This window comes from Acanthopagrus latus, chromosome 1 (assembly GCF_904848185.1).
Source record: "Acanthopagrus latus isolate v.2019 chromosome 1, fAcaLat1.1, whole genome shotgun sequence".
NCBI classification, from domain to species: domain Eukaryota; kingdom Metazoa; phylum Chordata; class Actinopteri; order Spariformes; family Sparidae; genus Acanthopagrus; species Acanthopagrus latus.
The window spans coordinates 8,386,133-8,406,408 of record NC_051039.1 but is presented as its reverse complement, the minus strand read 5'-3'; the positions used below and the strand labels follow the sequence as shown (position 1 = coordinate 8,406,408).

Below are 20,276 nucleotides of genomic sequence, written 5' to 3'. Positions count from 1 at the left end.
TGCGCCAAATGAAGCCAGGTGAAGTAAAGATAAGGCGCTGCTCTAGGCCAAGAGGTGTTTTTCCCAATGACTGCATAATTTCAGCCAGGACGTTTCAAAGAAGAAGGACACTGGACTTGCCTCACTTTAAAAGCTCCGGAGTGGCGGCATTTTGGGTTTAAGCTGAATGATTCAGGAGAGTCCATTAGTATAAACAAGCTGGTAAGTCAAGCTGGCAATGATGAAAGTGGAAAAAACTGAACTGGCAGATAATGATTAGATGGTTTTGGCTAGACTCGACTGACTGAATTGTTCAATATAATCCGATGACTAAAGACTAACTTGATTAAAAAGACTTCAAACAGATTTATTGACTTAAACTACATGTAAATGCTTACTGTTTTGCCAAGTAAGGTCAAGTAAATCTTGACTCAATAAAAGACAGGATGACTAAATATGATGAAACCTAACAAAGACATTCGACACATGACTAAGACCAAAAAATGATAATAGACTGTTTACTCAGATGACACACTGAAGCACTGAGGAGAATCATGGCTGTGTAATGCAGTATTGATGTTTTGGTGTAAATCAAATTTCATGATGTGGTGGCTACTGCACATGACATTACTGTGGCATTTCATACAATTTCATAGCTTTTTTGTGGGGTAAAAAAAAAATTGAATTGAATTAAACCAGTCCCTGTAGTGTGAAAGGGTTGCTGGTACAGCCACTTCCACTGGGAATCAAGGCCCGCTGAGAATAAGACCTTCTGAATAGGTTAACCTTTGAATGTGATTAATTTGACTTAAAATGTCACCGCATGCAGTTTTGCTGAGAGGCTTTTAAATAAGAGTCCGTTGCCAGGACTTTTTAAAAAGTGCTTTATGGAGAGAGGAAATTGTGGCTGAGAAAGAGGGAAAAAAAGGCGCTTTATGGCTGTTTTTGAGGTTCTGCACTGAACTAAAGGACGTGCTGCTTCCTCGGACGAGTTGCAAAATGCCAGTGAAGGCGGCGCTTCATCCAAAGGCTCAGTGGAGCACAGCAGCCAGATGATGAAAGGCTTTATTCATACAGAGTGACAACAAATAGATTCTTTTCCAGCTACAGTTCTCTGAAGCTCCCCTTTGAGGACAAAGGACAAAACATTTTGAATGCCACCGTCCCATATGACCCAAACTATCATGTAAAAACGTTCAAAATCTCATGGACAAGGCATGACCGTCCGAACAAAAACCAAAGACAACTTGCATGCTTAAACTCTTTTATCATGGCGGTTCAGCTTTGGTATCAGTTGGGGAGCGAGCTATATGCAAGCGGGAATAAATCAGCATATTAATAAATTAAAATGCAAGTATGTAAGTGCTTTGGAAGATTCATCTTTCATCAAAATGGCTCACACGAGGTCATGTGGTCTACAGTACCATATAATTTATTTTGTATAGTTTTCCTCTTCATAAATGCTTCATTTCACTTGATTTTGCAGTTTCCAGCCGATGAGCATGTATGAGTGTAAAATGTTTGGTAATTTAGAGTCCATTCAGAAAAGGCTCTCCGCCAGAAGTAACAAAGGTTCACAGGTTCAGAAAGACACAGCAGAGGGGGAGGAGAGAAGAGGAGGGGGGCTTAAGAATGTACACTTTGGCTAGACGGCACCATCATCACAGCAGCCCCGCGTCAGGAATGAGACAATGGAAGATTCCTAAACTTCAATGCTCAACTGGGACAGCAGAGAACAGTGGAGGAGGAGCATTGTCTTTCCATATCATGGGTTTGAAAAGCAGTTAAAAAAAAAAAAACATCTTCAAAGAATTTTCCTTCTGTCTCTCTCTCTTTCTTTCTTTAGAAATATAACTGATCATTCTATTTAAATCTAATGAAGTTTGACAATTTGATGATCATGCTTATTTGCTTTGATACCGCTCTCATGCGTGTACGATACATATGAATCTACAGCTGGGAGAAGGTTAGTTTAGCTTGTCCTGGAGGCTCCAAACACGTGGAGTTGTATAGAAGCTTAATATTAAACACATATGAGAGTGTTATGAATCTTCTCATCTACAACCTCGCCAAGAAGGTGAATAAGTAAAAATTGAAAATGTCTGAAACTGTATCTTTTTATCAAAAGGTCTGTCTTCTTGTGGTGAGCTGATACGTTAAAATACAACAGTAAGTCTAGGACTATAACACAATTCACCCACATCCCCCAGGCACCACCAGACAATATAAGAAGATCTCTTCATACAGCACAGCCTTATCATATCCCATATTTTTTTTTTCCAAGGCAGCTTTATACAGTTAGAAGCCAAGTAGTGTAGAGATGTAATGAGACTCACACGTATAAACTCTCATTTGTCGTGGCCGAGCTGAAAGCAATGATAGTCTCACAACATAAACATATCCCAACAAACAGGACAGTTTGGCCACCGCTTCACTCATTACCCGTCCCTTTGCTCCCTCTATTCCTCACATGAGACAAACAGAACCAGGACAACTGCCTCATCAGCTTCCAACCGTTTCATTAGTGTTTCAATTACCTGGGTGCTGACAGTTCGTGTCCCATCTGTGGCTTCCACCGTCAGGTTGTAATTTGATTTCTGCTCAGCGTCCAGGGGCCGCGCTACAATCAAGGTTCCGCTGGCCTTGCCCACGTCAAAGCGGCTGTCATAATTACCACCTGCGGAATCATTTATTTTTTTGTAAAAACAACAAGGAAGGACAAAAGATTAGAGACACATCGTCGCTTGGTTGTCTGCATGTAGCAAGGTTACACAAACATTGAATGGGAGTGTTGAGATGGACGAACAAACATCAATTTACTGCTGTACTGATCTTTGACTTGATAATATATAGATAGGCTACATGTGTGCAGACTTGCTCTATATATCCACATTGTAGCTTGCTCATGCATTTTAACCATAAGACTGTGCTCACATACAGGTACACAAATACAAAGTGACGGATGTTTAACAACACAACGTACCCTTTGATATGAATTACAAAAGAAAGCTCAAGGATAAACTATAAAACGGTGGATATAAAATGGAGCTCTAATTCACACGAGGTAAGGAGAGGGGGATTTCCTGGCTCTCTCGAGGTTCCTAATCAGGTCACAGGTTTAAGGGGGAAAATGTGGCACAACATCAATCCAGTGGCACAATACACTTCAACCACAGCCAACAGGCAGCACCAACACACAATGTAGGATGATCTCTTAATACAGCACAGCCTATTAGGAGATCCCAGCAGCTACCTTCTGCTGTACAGTTGTGGTCACAAGCCATCTGAAGGATGTAAAACATCTCAGAATCCTCTATGCCGTCTTGCAAAAATCCAACCAAACAGAACATTCCAGTGAAAAGAGGAAAGCAGAAGCAGAGCACAGAAAAGAGAGGAGAAAAAGAGACGTGTCAGTCAGACATTGATTAGAGGCTGGAAGAAGGAAGAACAGGCTGGGAAGAAGGGAGAAGAGACAAGCATTTTCTCAAAGCAGTCAATTTAAGTCCTCTCATGCATACAGTGACTATCATAAGTTTAACAGAGAAACACATTCAAGAAACTACAAATTAAGTTTTAGCACTTCAGGACAGAGTTGGCAATTAATGTTGCAAAGAAAAGTACAATATTTCAATTGGCTATACAATGATTCAGTCACGCTACAATTGTGTTTTATCAACCATCGTACCAAAGCAGAAAGCAACCAGTACTTTTCTGAGGCTGGCTGACAAAATGCTTAACAATCAGAACTGACCATACTTTCATTTAATGCATGTTTATATCGTTTACCTTCATACAACAATTGCCATAAAATCTACGTAGAACATTTTATATAATGCAGATACTGCACAGTTTACGACAATCTTTGCAACATTTCAATATCTTTTTTACATTAAACATTTCTATTATAATATTTTTGCATATTGTTAAACAAATGCCATTAGGTAAACTCTTGCAAAATATATGGTTGCTGTATTTTGGCTTTGTAAGGCAGCTAAGATGGCTGCCAGAAACTTGAATATGGCTGTTCAAATTTGACTTCTCTCCCAGACCTGGACCCCTTGAATACTATACAATATTATTATCTTCTCAAATACAGTTTTTTTTAAGTATATTCCCATATTTGCCCAGCATTTTCACACACAAATGCCATGTTAGTCATTCAGTAGGAGTTTTTCTACCTACAAAGCATTTCTACAGTTCTGCATGCACACACACAACAACAGAGATTGATGTGAAGGGAGGCTATACCTGTGATTTCAAACCACACAGGAACATCAGAGGATTCGGTGGCGACAACGCCCACCATGTGCGCCACAGGGTCGCTTTCCATGACGGAAAAGGTAAAGGGAGACTCCTCAAAAAGCAAGGGAGCTGCATCGGCTGGCAATTCTGGTTTGAGAATCCACTCAATATGCAGACGACAAGTGGAGGATTTCTGAGGACGTCCGTTGTCGACAGCTTTGATCTGAGAGAGAGGCGCAGAATGTGGGCTGTGTTAAACAGTGTTATGGAACATGTTGGTGCAAATGGTTGAGTCTATGCCTTAAACACTTCAGAAGCGACTATGAAGGAAAGTGTGGTTATGTGGCTTACTTGTAAATGCTTACAGATGAAACATACCAGCATACAATATTTCATTTTATAAACAGTGCCTATATACTTTAGAAAGAACCACTGATTTCAGGCGCAAAGCCTCAAATTGGGTTATGTTTCGATCGTAAAAGATTTACCGTACTCTGAGCTGTCCACAAGGAAACAGAACCTCATATTCTGAATAACAAAACACCTTTTGTGTGCTGTTCTATTGTGATTCAACCTTTTGTGGGGACCTCAATTACTGTAAACTGTGGTGAGCAATGTCTTCTTGCAGGAAACACAACTTGTTAGCACATAAAATCTGGGTGAAATCAGTGGAAACCAAGTATCACCACAGCAGTTTTCATGGCCAACTGTGATGACTAAACTAGAAGTAAATTCCTGCTGAGGTAATCTTCTCACAGGAGGAAGACTGACAGCTTCCATTAATTTTCACACATATATAACACATTTATTTCCCAGAAATTCTAAGATACTCAGCTAAAAACAGCTGCCATGATAAGCAGAAAATGATTTTATCAAGTGGTGTACTGTGACAGCCAAAAAGAAGTGTCACATTGACAAATTTGGATCCTGAAGACTAAGGTACCACAGTAATAAGATTGTAGAAATACAGAAAGCAGTGTACATCCCTAGCAATTAGACCCCGATTGGATATTGCGGGCTGGTATTTGGAACACAATCATTAAAGTTTTAAAGTAGGTTTTTTGAAACACTGAAACGGACCAATTAGCTTTCGGCCTCTTTTGCGGAGACTCTGTTCACTGCATTTTTTTTAACACAGATACTGATAAAAAAGGAAGACAGACAAGAGACTAAAACAGTTAAAGAAAAAAAAAAGAAAAAGAAAAACAATCATCCGTAAAAAAACATAAATATTTCTGCTCACTGAGAGTCTATCAGGCTGATGAAAGGAATACGCCCTGGGATTATATACTTACTGTGAGAATGTCATATTCTCCAGCGGATGAGAACTTTTTTGCAGACACCAGGCCGGTCTTGGGCTCGATAAAGAACTTCCCATTCTCGTCTCCCTCCTCGATGCTGTAAGAGATCTCTGCATTGGGTCCCTCATCACGATCAGAGGCAATGACCCGATACACAGGGTCTCTTTTCGCGGCTCTTTCTCTCTCAGGCCTCTCCCGCTCTGGGAGCTTGATCTTATAGATCTTTTCCAGGAACAACGGCCTGTTGTCGTTCTCGTCGAGGACTCGGACGATGACGCGGACAGTGGTGGATTTGGCAGGAACGCCATGGTCCGTGACTGTGATCTGGGGGAGAAACAATACAAAACCTCAAACCAAGAAGGCTGACCACAAGAAAGCAAATATTATCTGAGTGGTGAACTTTGTCTCTCCTCAAGTCACAATAACCTCAATCTCTTCTATAATCACAGTGTGGAATTCATTAAAGCATTATATTTCAATTTAACATTATCTACAAGTATAAGATCCAGACAGCTGTGTTAGAAATTCATCATTCAAAAGTCTAAAGTTAATCAAAGAGTCGGACAAAAAGGATGTGTGTGCTTTCCTTTATTTTTTCACTGCACTTCTTTCAGTGCAACTCAACTAGCAGCTAAATTTAAGGGCAGTGCCCTCTGAGATTTGCTGTCTGAGGGTCTTTTCTAATACATATTCTTTACTTTAAAAAAAGTAAAACAAATACACATCAGTGAGAGGCTCCCAAACACGATGAGATGTTTTCTTTATTTTTTAACCTAATACTCTCACCTCCATAGCATGATCACTGTATTAACAAAAAACCTCTTGATCTTGTAAAAAAGGGGACACTTTCAAAACTACAAATACCAATCTTGAGACTTGAGAGCCACAAGTATCCATTAGGAACATACAAGATAGATTAAAAAAGATTTTATGCATTTTCATCCATGCCACAGAAAGTTTTTTCGGCAGCCCAACCACATTTTGTGTAAGGACCAGCACCGGCTTTCAGACTTTTGAGCCCCTGTTACACCCTAATAAGCATTAAATAAGCAAATTTTATGCTTAAAGTTCCACCGTCAAAAGCAGCAAAATCTGGTGTTTTTTGAGTGTACTTTTCAGTATCAGCTCTTATGCACATGGCAGTTTAATTAGCAGATTATTTAGAAACAAAAAAAAGGTGAGAGGGCTACTTTGATTTAGGAGGAGAGACGTTTTCTTATGACTAGCTGACAAGCTAGAGCTGGTGTATTCAGGTAAACATAATTAGTCTCATCTGGAGGTTGCCACAGTGAACTAAAAACTTTCCTAATCAGAAATAACATTTAATGTGCTGTGCCTGTGATCATGCTAACAGTAGCTTGTATGGCTGGTGCACAAATAAGCCACCAGAGCTAATTATTTTTAATTAGCTGCACCTCTTCATTCTGATAGCACCAGCTGCACTGAGTCTGCTGCTGTGTGTGTCAAACTTGCAAACAGAGATTTTGTACTGCTAATAAACATTAAGACTTATTGGCCTTCACTGAAGGCCGGGAGGCTTTTTTAAACCACAGAAGTACTCTGTATAAGAGACAGCGTCACGCAACTAAATCATTAATGGGCCCTTAATTTAAGTCATGACATCAAGCGTTACTGGCGGCACAAGCTAACACTTTGTAATTCGTGCCATGATTATGTCTCCTCAGACGTCTGAATGCACAGTTTGAGGAGTTTAATCAAAAGCAAAGAGCCACGGGCTGACCTAAACAAACACAATTTTTCTAAGTCTAGTCCAAGAAGAATGCACTCGCAGGTTTGGGCGCCTGAGCGCTGGCAAAGATGTGAGCATTTCTAGCCTCTAGCTGCAAAATACTGTAGAAGGGCAGAACAAATGTCACAGTCATTTAAAACCATCTGCTAAGTGCCTCACTAAAACCAGTCAGGAGTCCAGGGCAATGCACACACCATTTGGTACCATAGTTTCAATTACTAAAGTAATGTGTTTTTGTTTTTCTCACAGTGTCTGCAGCTGTCTGTGCTATTCACATGAGCCGAATTAATTAAATGGCATTACAAGAAACCTGAAAGTGAAGTGTCTCTTACAGGGAGGATGTGCTGGGGCCCATTCTGTGCTCCGTAATGAACATTTCCATTATGATCACATGAGCTTTTTGGCCTAAAATGTGTAGGTATAGCGCCTGATGTCCCTAATTATATTTTAACACCCTGCGGCACTTTGGAAGGAGACATAAAGTATTGAATTGAAATGTCCCAGCACAGCACTTCATTCGCCTGCATCCGAACTGTAGCTACCCAGCTGTCCATCACCATGTGCCTCTCTTTGGAACATTTTCATCAAAAGCCTTTTGTGTGATAATTAGGCAAACCACATGAAGAGAAGTTACAGCAGAGGGAGTGTATCTCATTACATCTGTACTGCTCCAAAGTCATGTGGACTAAGCCAACCCATTATGTTCTGTTGACGTTTTGCAAAACGTTTAGGTTTATCTCAGCAGCCATATGTAAGCAATATGCATGTAATGTAAATTAACACAACCAGGGAACCAGGCTGAATTGTGCAGCATTTTTTAAAGTCAGTTACAATGGAAATGTATGTTGTGCTTGGCGATAGTAATGTGGACATTTAACCGACACTGGCGTTCCACACCAGTTGTCTAAATAAAGCAACTCGTTCTTTTTAATTATCAAACGTGCATTGCACAGCAGACACACATGCCTGCTGTAATAACTGCAGAATTAAACAGAGCGAAAACAATATCTCATTGTTACAAGTTTGCTACTCTCAGGGTTGTTTCCATTGCATGAACTTTCCCGAGGGACCAAGAACCATTTGAGGACTTGAAGCTGGTGAGGAGTTTAATCAAAAGCATTTCGACCAGAGGAAACAATTTAGTTCTTGTAAAAATAAAAAATAATAAAAAAACAAAAATGCCTTCTCCTGCTCCAGGAGCAGTTCTACCCAAAGGAACTGGAACCTATAGGGCCTGAGTGAAGTCCCTCTGGTTTCATAGTGCCTGGAAATATTTAGTCAAGAAAGGCTATACACTAACTTTCAAAACTTAATCAAAGCAAAGTATTTCTATCTAAACTGTTTTTGTGTCATAACTGTGACTTATTATAGCGTGGGCTCAGTTCATTAATAAATCTGCAACCGAATAACCGAAATGCAGAGAATGAACATGAACAAAATATTCACTGATTTCAGATTCTGGTGGGAGGATTTGCTGCTTTACATCACTGCAGACTAAATATGTTGGTGTGTTTTAATTTTTATAGATTAAACAATTCATCAGAAAAAAAACAGACTAAGTAGGATTGAATATCCTCATCAAATCAGCCGGACTAACAACCTGTCCAGAGCTGTGCCCTGCATCTCGCCAGCTGCATGCTGGGAAAGGGTCCAGACAACAGATGTGAACAACCCATTCACCTTTGCTTTTCCATTCTAATGTTCCCTCTGCAGTCCCAGCCTGAATCCTAAGCATGTCCTGGCATGTCCCACTTTAGCTATTTACCCCCCAACTCCTCCTCCTTCCTGGGACGGAGGCCTCTCATCCTGCCACTAGAGCCCACACTCAGACCATCAGGAGCTGCATTGCCTTTTTCTCAAATTCCCTCACTGCCTTTCTGCCTTTAGCTCTCTCTCTCTCTCTCTCTCTCTGTGTTTCTCTCTTTCACACACAGGCACACGACTCCCGCCTACCAACCCCCATCCATCTCATCATAAAAAGCTGAAAACCCCCTGCGCTCCCTCCACCTCCTCTTGGCATTTGGTGCAAACAATGCTGACACAGCCCCCACCCTAATTGCTCCACATGTTCCACACGGCCCCACATGTTTCAGCCTCTTCTCCTACAACAAGCTCGTACAAAAAAACACTAGCTGAGACTTGGGTTTGATTTGCTGTGCCAGCACCCAGTTCACACACGAAGGCATGTGCGCACACATGTACTCTTCCGAGTCATGATTAGCCCTCGATTAGCTGCCCTGCGGATACACCAAGGTGTGTGTTTGTGTGTGTGGGTGTTGGGAGGGCAAATTGTAGGCTTCAGGCGTCCGTGCTGCCCCACCAATGTTTAGCCCAATAAAGAGCTTCCTGCTGAATTCCTAGTGACCAACAAACTTCTGAAGTTGCCCTGGTTACACAGCTTTTCCCAGGCCGTGTCAGCTCAGCCACTTTCTACCTATTTAGGTCAAAAGTTACTTGCTTTACATTATCCCTGCAGCTCATAGTTGAATCAAACAGGCATGTGCAAGAGAAGATTTAAATTAGCTGAAAAAGTATGGCTTCTTTGAGCACTGGAATTAGAATATCTATCATTGCAAGCTTTAGTAATAAACGTTGCAAAGAAAGGCAAGAATATTAGCACAAAGAGAATGGGCGTGTTGAATTTGGCGTAACATTAAAGACTGCAAGAGTCTAAGCTGAGTCTTTAATGTGGTTATTAAATGTCTGTCTGGAGGCATTTTGTCAAATAAGAAGAAAAATAACAACATTCATGAACTCGGATTTGCAGGAATTAGCTACTTTTTTTCAAACAGACACAAAGACTTTGAATCAGACACCAGTTCAAAATATTCAACAGCTTTCAGCCACATGTTTGAGGTAACACTTTGAGATCTACAGCAAACCATGTGATTGAAGGAGCTTTGGGTTTGCATGGGAACCTTTTTCTGACCTTGTTACCCTCTAGTCTTCACAAATTAAATGGGTTGGTTTAATTCTAACCTTACTGTTTAAATGAAATCGTCAGCTAAACTTAAAATTGAGTAGTTTTCCCTTATTCCTCTCTTGTTTCCCTATCATTTACTGTCAGTCCTGTAATGCAATTAGTGTAGTGCAATGTACAATCAGAGTATGAAATACAACACAGCTCTGGCACCAGATGCACAGGCATTAACTGTCGCCCAGTGATCACTGAATTGTGTAACTTCTAACAATAATTAAAAGGCGTCCAATCTGCTCCCTGTCAGCACCGGAAGCAAAATTATAACAGCTATTATCAACATTGGGTCTGTGGCGAGAAAGAGCTAGGGAAGCATCAGGAGAGAACAGAGCCCTGCTCAATTAAAACCCACAAGTTTAGACATCGGCCTGTAGGGTTGACAACAGTTTCCTGTCCCAGCTTGCTCCATCCACGAGACGGAACAGTGGGAAAGAACAAAGGAACAGTCACCAGGATCTCCCACACCACTCCCACGTCTCTCTCCCACCCCATCCGGATATCAGAGAAAGGAGGAACGATTCCAAATGGACCCTTCTTGCATATACAACACCTCCTCAAAACGATATTGTTTTGACCTTTAAAAGAAATCTGATTATATGATACTAATTACATTTCTCATGAAATAGAGGCCAAAACTGACCTCCAGCTCCTTCTTCGGAGTTGAAAATGTGCCAAAACAAAGTGCTTACCTCAAGAATGTGCTCATCCTGCTGCTCCCTGTCCAGCTTTCTTGAAGTAGTCATAACCAGACCTGTTAGAGACAGTCAAAGATAATAACATTACTTACACATACAGAGAATTAACCATTTAAAGAAACAACCGTGTAAATCAAAACCACTTTTGTCATAATAAAGCAATCACAGAATCGCAAGCTTAATGCGACTGTTAATGCTGGACAAGAGGCCAACAGATAAGTAAGGCCGGGCTGATTTATTAGGGAATATTAGAGCACGGCAGATATATCAGAGTGCAAATGTCAGTTTATGAAAGACCCAAACAAATTACAGAAAATAAATCCCACAGATGTGTTTGAGGGAAGGTAGAAGTCTCACAGCTTCTCTTACTTTAGTTTTCATCTGTAAAATGGCCGACTCAGCCAACTCGTTTATGGTACCAGTTTGGTGGCATCAGCAGAACAAAGCCAGGCTATAAGGTGGACTAACTGATTTTGTAGCTCCTCTCCTCGTCTTTAAATTGTAGTCAGAGCCAGAAGAGAAACTTCTCAGACAGAAAACACCCGAACAGAAACAATATTTGATTAATTAAACAAAATAAATTCCTCCCACTCTCACTGTTGGGTGACATAATGTGAACCCTGCTGGTTATCTCATCAGTCACCCTTGAGTTAAGAGTTTACATCTGGAGGAGTGCTCTCCCTGTAGGTCTTCCCTGTCAAGCCAGTTTCCAGACAGCCCACCACACTGCCTTACATATGTGAAATATCACAAAGGTCTGCAAAGAGTGCCCAAACAGCAGCACAGCACCGACACCCTGTGTTTAATTCTTCCACAAGCTGAATAAATAGACAGCCAGTCACACATCGCTCAGTAGTCTCGAGCACTTTTTGAAACTGAGAAAAAGGAAACTTCAGGGAAAAAAAAAAACCTGCTGCTCTTTGACGTTTTTTAAGGGTCTTTTTGAGCGCTGGTGTTCATTTTAAGTGGAGAGACTGATGTTGTGTGACATCAATCACACAGAGGGGGCTTTGTTAAGCCCGGCTTCTAAAAAAAACAAGTTTGATTCTTCAGTTCCTCCGGTTCAATCCACTTCTGAATCAGATTCACAAACGAAGGGAAGAAAAATAAGAAATTGGGGGGAAGGATATCGCTACATGGCTACGTTATTGGCAGTGTTCTGTTCTCACTACCAATGTAATTGCAACTTTGCAGAGACGCTGAGTGTAGAGTAGACATGCCAACTTCAACCGCACCAGAGCTGTCTGCTTGCCACACTGCGCCTGATTAGCATAAAGCAAAGGATTTCCGAAACCCAAACCCATCAATGGCACATATGCCTGCAACGAGAATAGCAGGCCACAACTTACAGGTCCTGAAATAGCCCTCCCTCAGCACTGCAATTGAGGCATATGAGTGAGGCACTTCTGCTCCCCCCTTTTTTTATCCTCTCCTTCTTAGGCTTTATTTAATCTTCACAGCAAGCTGCAAAGATATAGGTCTACTGATACTCCGTTTGGGAAAACATTTCCTGTAGGTGCAACCGTTTTCTCTTCTCTGCATACAACAACACAGCTACATGTTGACGGGCAATACTTTTAGATGTTCATTTTACTTAAAAAAATAGCACCCACTGCACGAAAAATGTGAATCAACACAAAGAGAAAACATGCCACCAACAGTGTTACATACAGAACACCCCCTCACTGAGTGCTTCATAACTGAGGACACAAATTAACTTTAGTAGATTTACACGACCTGCAGGAATTACTCTTTGCAGTGATGCATGGAGTCTGCAAGAAAGTTTGGAAAGAAATCAGCATGGGTTACATGATCCAGCAAGCTGTAGATTATTACTATCAGGGCTAATAGTTCTGCTGTGCCACATCAAAACACACCACGCTGACTAATTATTCATGTGCTTTAGCAAGGCTGGAGCTGATGGATGATAATGTTTTTAAGCTCCCCGGTGTGCTATGTTAGGTAACTCCTTTTTTCTGTTCTTGTATTATGGAGCAGAATACAGATGACAGTATTATCCACACAGAGTCGACGTTTCTGATTCATAAATCCTCGACAAATCAGCTGCCTAATCACAGCTTGACTGGGAGTCATAACAGATGCCGCGCTTGTAATGTAAACACTATACTCTCAGTGCAGAATCACAGAAACAAACATAACATCAAAAAAAAGGAAAAAACTAAATGAAACCACAAAACCAGTGGCCTTCATCCAAAGTCCTCACACGATAACTGACTTACACGCTCTGCATAAAGTCCTATATCTCAAACATAACATACACTGCTGGGCACACCAGAACGTGAGTTAATGACACACGAGAGGGTGTTTCTTAATGCTGTTTGTTGATTGGCGCACATGCTTGCTCGACAATCGTAATTATTCTGGTTCAGGAGTAATCTCTCTCCTCCAGCTTGAAACAAGAATAGGACATTCGTTTCGAGAAAAAAAAAAAAGAGCCGGAGAGAGTGCAAAGGCAATTAGGAAAGCAAAACTAAAGAGGAAGTGAAAAGTTATTTGGTCCTTATTCCACTGCGGTTACTCGCTTAACAAGGCTCAGCAAGGGAGCACGCTCAGCTTTCATGTACCATTTCCTGCTGAAAGTCTATTGTCCAGAGAGGAGATACAGTTGGCAAAGTGTCATAAATATCAAGCGTGTTTTATAAATATGGGACTCTTTCCAGATACTGCTGTGCCGTTGGCAACAGTGGGGAGCTGACCTTCTCACAGCAGGGCTGTGACGTTTTCTGACAAACTGTGTTTTCTTAATACACATCTCAAATGCAGCAGACAATCCTGTAATTAGTGAGCTTCTATCTTTGATCCTATTGTCCGCCATGTTCCTCTTTTCAATCGCATAAAGTGGGTTCCGCGGTTGTACTGAGAAGTCTAAGGCTTACAAACTGCCAGCATTTTTTTAAAATGTCAACCACTAACTTTTACAACCCAACATGAAGTCTTACCATCCTACTGTACAAAAAAAGCTGATTATTTTTTAATTGGATGAAAGAAGCAAGATACTTAATTGTATTTTTCTTGTGAAATGATGATCAATCTCCTGTGAAAGCAGCTGCTGATCATGTTTCTTTCAATGCACTGATCAATAATGAGAATTCATTTACTGTTTCAGCTCAGCAGCAGTCAGCAAAGCAGTTTTATGTCATAGCCTCTTGGATTTGAACCACAAACTTAATTTTACTGCCCGCTAACATTTTTTAAATTAAAGTATTTAAGAATTTTGATGACGCATGAAACCAGCATCTACTTCAAGATGTCTGATGGGTGGGGAATCACTTCTGAAATGCAAAAAATATGTGGCATCTACTGTGGATGAGAGAAGCTATTTGTGTTGTGGCTAAAACTGCTTTTTGTTTGCTTCTGCTCCATTTTTGTCTGACATGCTGCCGGATCTCTCAACCACAGGATTTGCCGCCCACTTTAAAACCAAATCTCTGATATTATATTCAGAAAATAATTCACAACTTCTGAACTCATCTCACAAGTTTGATCACTCATGCAAAAGCTTCATGCTGACCAGGAACGGCCCTTTTTATGTAAGGCTGTGCTGGCGCTAGTGGTCCAGCCAATAAAGGTGCATACCTCTATATCTCTACGTAAACGTTAAGGAACTGTAAAATGATTGGTTGGTAAGCCAGACCTCACCAGAGAAGTCTGCACTTCCAACCCACAATCTTTGTCACAACACACACGCACACACACACATGTACACACACACACACACTCACATATATACACACACGAAAGCCATCCTCAGGCGTGGGCTGAGCTGGGCCGACAGTAATTATAGCCATGCTGTTTTCAGAGGGATAGAAAAACAACAGCAAAGCAGCAGTGGCACTCTCAACCATGTCCTTGAGCGCTACAACCACTGCTCCAAAATGGAGGCCTGGAGGGAGTTAAGGAGTCCAGGACATTGTTGGGGCCGGTTCAGACCCGGGCACTGCTGCTTTGATTAGCAGTCTTGAGAGTGACACACATATTTATGCGACACGCATTTAGATGCAACTCCAGACAATCGAGAATGTGCTGGGTGTCTGAAGCATCCAGACTCATAGTGTAATTTAAAAGTCCTTGAGATGTTTAGTTTATTGTTGATGAATTGACACTAAGCTCTGAAAATTAATTATTCAAACTCCTGTTATTTCTCTCTTGCGTGCGGAAAATAATAGCATCCCTTATTCCGCAACCCAACGTTCAACCCCAGACAACTATATCAATATTCTCAGCCTCATTATGAGTTAAGTGTCTGCCTCTGGAGCCTAAAACAACACTGTGAACAGTATCTGCTTTCACTGCTTGTGATGCCATCTATACTTTCAAATGAAAAATATGGGACGCCAAAATCCAAAGGACTGTGGAAGTTTAAGATGGGATTGCTAAATCAACGAAGTCGTTGCTGTTTGTCGCTTTATAACAAAGTCTCCAAAATACTGCTGAACAAGAGCTACTGACAGTTTTATTTCAAGGGAAGGCAATGCATGGCACGCCATTTATAAGACAGACTTGAAGTTACGATGTGATGTCCAGAAACACACAGAATTTGACAAATGCTGCGAGGGAGCCCGCATAAGCTAACGCAAACACATAGATGTATACATATGGTCTTTGTGAAAATGAGTAGAAGGCATTGAATGGGGGAGCATTATTTACATTAGGATTGAGATGTATCAGCACCTCACAGCTGCAGGGCTTATTTGTAATCTGAAAAGACAAGCACGTCATGGAAGTGTTGGGGGCTGTGGGGGAATCGGGTTCCCAAGTGTGTGTGAAAGTGAATGCTACGGGGAGTTGTATAAGTGGATGGGATGCTTGGAAGCAGTGGAGCAGCTGAGGAGAAGGCAGCACAGATAGTAACAGCATGAGACTGTGTGGGCTGTGCAGGAGAGACGTTTGTGCATATTGAGATCTCAGGCAGATTATTTGGTTTTGATACATATTGCTTGGCATGTTTTCTCAAAGTAAGTCTTGTTTAGTTATTTTACTTTTTTCACCTTTTTCAAAACCTTGTTAGATTTCACACTGGTCGTCAGGCATCTGTCAAATTCTCATTTAAAGCCGCCTCAGTTGTATTGTTGTGGCCATGTCTTAAAAATAAATCTGCACGGCCAATTAGACTCCTGACCGTCTGTCAATCAACTGCTCACTGTTGAACAGAAAAATGTAAGAAGATGAGCTACTGAGCTCCGAGGAAAGGCTGATTGGTGATCCAAATGTAATCCTTAGCAAGGAGCTGTAGAACTAACATGAATAGAGACCAAATATGTACATATTTTAAGTCTGTAAGTAAATGATTCTGTGGTCATTAATCAATGTCAACATCTCAAGGACAGGCATGGAACCATAGCCCTATTCGTACCAATAAAAGTACAAAAAATGGCTCAACTACCCGGCGATGAAAATACTCGGGCACTGTTACTTAACCTCAACTATTGTCACGTGAATTGCTTTGAAAAAGCTTAATAGTTGGAAGACAGTATGACAATAGAATTAACTTTGTGGATGTGTTCTGTTAGAAACAAAGCCTGCTAACTGAGAGTTAGGAAGCTCGTTAGCTTAGAGAGCTTAATTCTTCAACAACACATTACTTTGAATGAAATAATGTACAGCCCCAGGGACAAAATACCCTGCAGGGGGTATTTAGCTCAGTAGAGAAAAGGCTCAGTAGAGAAAAAGAAAGAAACTTGGAGAACTATTGTGGCAGGCGAAGGCTAGGATGACTCTGGTTGGTAAGCTGTTCATAAACGAGCTTTTGCGAGTAGCCGCTGCGTCACCAAGCTTAGGCGCTGGATAAAATTTTGTGTCAAATTACAGGTAGACCAGGCCTTTGGTATGGTATAATACCCATATAGTCAAATGTGTTGCTGTCTTGTAATGTACATCCACTGCTCACCCTTTTGTAGTTTGAACTGTTTTGTATTTTCAAGGCATTCTACGCCTTTCACATCTAAAATGCTCACTTGTATGGTCCATTTGAGTCGGTGAGCCATTTTGACATGTAGCAACAATAGTGACCTAGTCCACTTACGAGCGGTGTCTCAGAGCGCTTCCACATTACGGCCCTAACCCGCGAGTAGGAACATTTCAACTAATAAAACATTCAAACTAAAACACTGTGCACTGTAAGGTCACTGCATAGTGATATTGTAATGTCAGCAACAGTGTTAAATCCACTCAGCTGTCTGACTGTATGCAAGCTTTGTTTTACCTCAGCTGACCTGGCATTTGTACATTCATTTTTCCAGCCTTACTTTGCACAGAGTCTATCCCACTTCCTCCTGTGTGGTTTCTTGTAGTCGAGAGGTGAATAAATGTTTGTTTTTCTGATTCAATCTTCAGCCCTATGGTCTAAGAAACAAGTCAACATTTAATTAAAACTCTAGACACCCATAATGTCAAGATGTGGCAATTTTTGGCACTGTTTGAAAGAAAGTATGAATGTCAAAAATATTGTGTAAAAAGATCCCAGGTTGGATTTGTTTAAAGATAATATGGTTACTCAAATCTTCGTCAAATAAGCCACCATGACCAACCACTCTTTGAAGTTTTAAGAGGAAAACCAGCCATTTTTCATTTCCATGTTCTCTTTTCACAATCTCTTTTGAAAGCTGTGCCAATTGTTTGGCCTCCTAATCACCGGAAACATCAGGAAGTTGTTGGAAGTATCCATTTCCTATCTCACTTCCCCTGATGGTCGTTGGGGCTTTGGTAAGCCACTGATAACACCAGTGTGTTTGTAACACCAGTGTGTGTGTGTGTGTGTGTGTGTGTTTTCTCCATCAAACACAGAGGGTGTCACTGAAAGTTGATATGAGTTGAGCTCCACAGAAAGTGGATGATTCTCAGTTGCAGTCCCAGTCGCTGTTTTCCCTTACCTGTTCATTCCGCCCTGAGGATGACAAATGCTCATAAAACTTGTCAAAGGTATCCAAGCTTGCCAATGCAGTACCCGAGGCATTCCTTTTTTCAATTGATAACAATGAGTTGCAGGCTGCAGGCAAAGAAAAAGGATGGGCCAAAATTGTTTAATACGACTGAAAGAATTCGCCTGGGTGTATCTTTCTCCATTTGTGTTTAACCACTGGGATGAAAACCGCCTTTATAGGGCAAACACAATCAGGTACAGTCAGTCATATCCTATTGAAGGCATTGTCTTGTCAGCAATAACTGCATCATTGTCTGGTGACGAATACGTTCAGGCACCATCATTACAGGGTGGAGTTTCAACAGAAGCTTTAGCTGCTCTGAGCACAAATCTCATATATCATGTCACCATAGACCAAAGATAATGTGCTCTAAAAAGTCAATGAACAACACTGGGACAATTAGAGAGGCTCTAGAAAGTAGTAATACTACACAGAAATGTAGAATAGGTACAACAGGAAGTAGATTAATGAGCATTCAGCAAGATAAGATCACAATCGTAGTGATCTTTGCTCCATCTCTCTCTCCTTTGCTTCGATATGAAAAAATTTCTTGTGCCTATTTGTTTGCGTGTTTCCTGTCTGCCTTGTTGCTCTTTTCTGATACATGTGCGTTCTTGCATAAGTGCAGAAATCCACAACGTCACAGCACGGTAACAGCATTTCAAGCAAGAGAGATAGTGATTCACCAGGTAATGAACATTGCTCGCTCTCCCACAGAAAAGGTGGGCATCTCATGTCAACAACCTCAGTTGAACTAGCCTAGAGATCTGACAATTCTTCTATAGAGAGAAAAATAAAACTAGACAGCTGGTGGGCTGGCTGTCTCAAGTGCCCTGTGTGTGGACAAACAATCCTTATTCTAAATCTACACCCAAATGATACAAGAACCTTTGACTACGCTACAAAGCAACCAGGTGACATTTTACACATCTCTATCTCCACAGCCCTTATCCTTTTGAGATACTGCTGATAGCGAGCCTATGAGTCGTTTATCCAGGAAAAAACTATTCTCCTCAGCTGCCAAATCATGGATCAGGAGCCTGGAACAACCACGGTCATGTCTGTGGGTGGGATGAGATCTGTGCCACCAGACAACTCAACACTGGTTCATCTTTTAAAATTTCACACCCCAACAGCATTATTCAAATTCACTGATCTCTTACTGATTTAGAACACATAATTCATATCCAGCTGAGTGGCACAATTTTCACCCCACACAGCTCTGTGCCTCTGTTTTTTTTTTTTTTTTTTTTTAATCCCTGTTCCAATCCTTTCCAAAGCAAAAGTATATCAAACCCTTAAGTTCTGAGCTCTCAAACGTTGGGATTGCAATAGCGTCTGCTAGAAAGAAGAGCTGGCCTTGCACTTTAATGACAAACTAAAGTCAGAGAACAGCCAAAACAGCAGGACTTGTTTACTTGGCAGAAATAAAGGAGGCCTAAGCCTTTCATCCTGGACTTCACTGAGCCACTGTGGGTCTGCTGTGGAAAAAGGGCGACCGACGCCACCCAAGGCGTCAAGCGAAGCCTTCGTATGTGTCTGAAACAGGCAGCTTGGAAATCTGCACAAGGCTGTAGCCCATGATAGAGGGCTAGCTAGTTAGCTTGGAAACACATGCCTGCAAAGTTCCAGAACCCACAAACAAAACATAGGCCTTAACGTCTTTTCCTTTTTCCCACCCCTTTGCGGAGCTTTGTAGATATGCCAAGACAGGGCCTATGCTTCCAATGCAATTTTAGAACATGTAATTACAGAGACTTACATGTTGTAAATTTAAACATTTTCAAAAACCTGTAATAAGCGGCGAGAATGCCATATTGAATTGATAATGTGGACAGATATCAGGCCTATTTTGATCTCATTTAATACCACAGATAGAAAATAAAATAGAAATTTAAAATCACTCCTCAACACATTTAATCCATTTCTCAAATATTAAAAAAAAATGTCTGTATAATCATGCTGCTGTCATTTTGACTGGCACTCTGCATAAATCACTGTCTTCTCTAGTGACCGGCTACATTTGGCTCTCTGATTTTTGCCTGTTTTCTCTGCCCACCTACATTTCTACCTTCACTCTCTGCTGTAATCTTCAAAAACAAGAACGAAAGCAAACAGAAAGGAAAATCAATGCAGCAAAGCGGTGATTTAATGAACTTTTCTTCCTGCAAACTCCTCAGTGTTGAACCTGATGCAGGCGGCCGTGGTGTCCCGGTGATAAAAGTTTAAACATGCTTTGATATGCATGAATTGGTTTTATCCGTATGCTTCAGTGTCTTGCATCTAACCAGTTTGTTCTTTCATTTCAGAGAGCTCTCTGACACATATAAACAGCCAATTCTACTGTAAAGAGGTTCTTCCCACAGTGGATTTGACTATAAGCCTCATAAA

At 41.1% G+C, this 20,276-nt stretch overlaps 1 protein-coding gene across 9 annotated transcripts in view; it reads right to left on the bottom strand.

Moving 5' to 3' along the window:
• fat1a (FAT atypical cadherin 1a) overlaps positions 1–20,276 on the bottom strand; it is a 75,164-nt gene that overhangs the window by 34,379 nt on the left and 20,509 nt on the right. For 7 of the 9 annotated variants that reach the window (XR_005071567.1, XR_005071534.1, XM_037079084.1 and 4 more), the window contains exons 4-8: positions 10,939–11,000; positions 5,517–5,846; positions 4,228–4,444; positions 3,233–3,301; positions 2,517–2,656 (exon numbers count right to left, since the gene is read on the bottom strand). Coding sequence is in view for 7 of the 9 variants with exons in the window: in XM_037079084.1 (XP_036934979.1) it covers positions 2,517–2,656; positions 3,233–3,301; positions 4,228–4,444; positions 5,517–5,846; positions 10,939–11,000 (818 nt within the window). In the remaining 2 variants the exon portion in view is untranslated. The remainder of the gene's footprint in view (positions 1–2,516; positions 2,657–3,232; positions 3,302–4,227; positions 4,445–5,516; positions 5,847–10,938; positions 11,001–20,276) is intronic. The other 2 variants (XM_037079252.1, XM_037079333.1) reach the window with 1 other exon arrangement.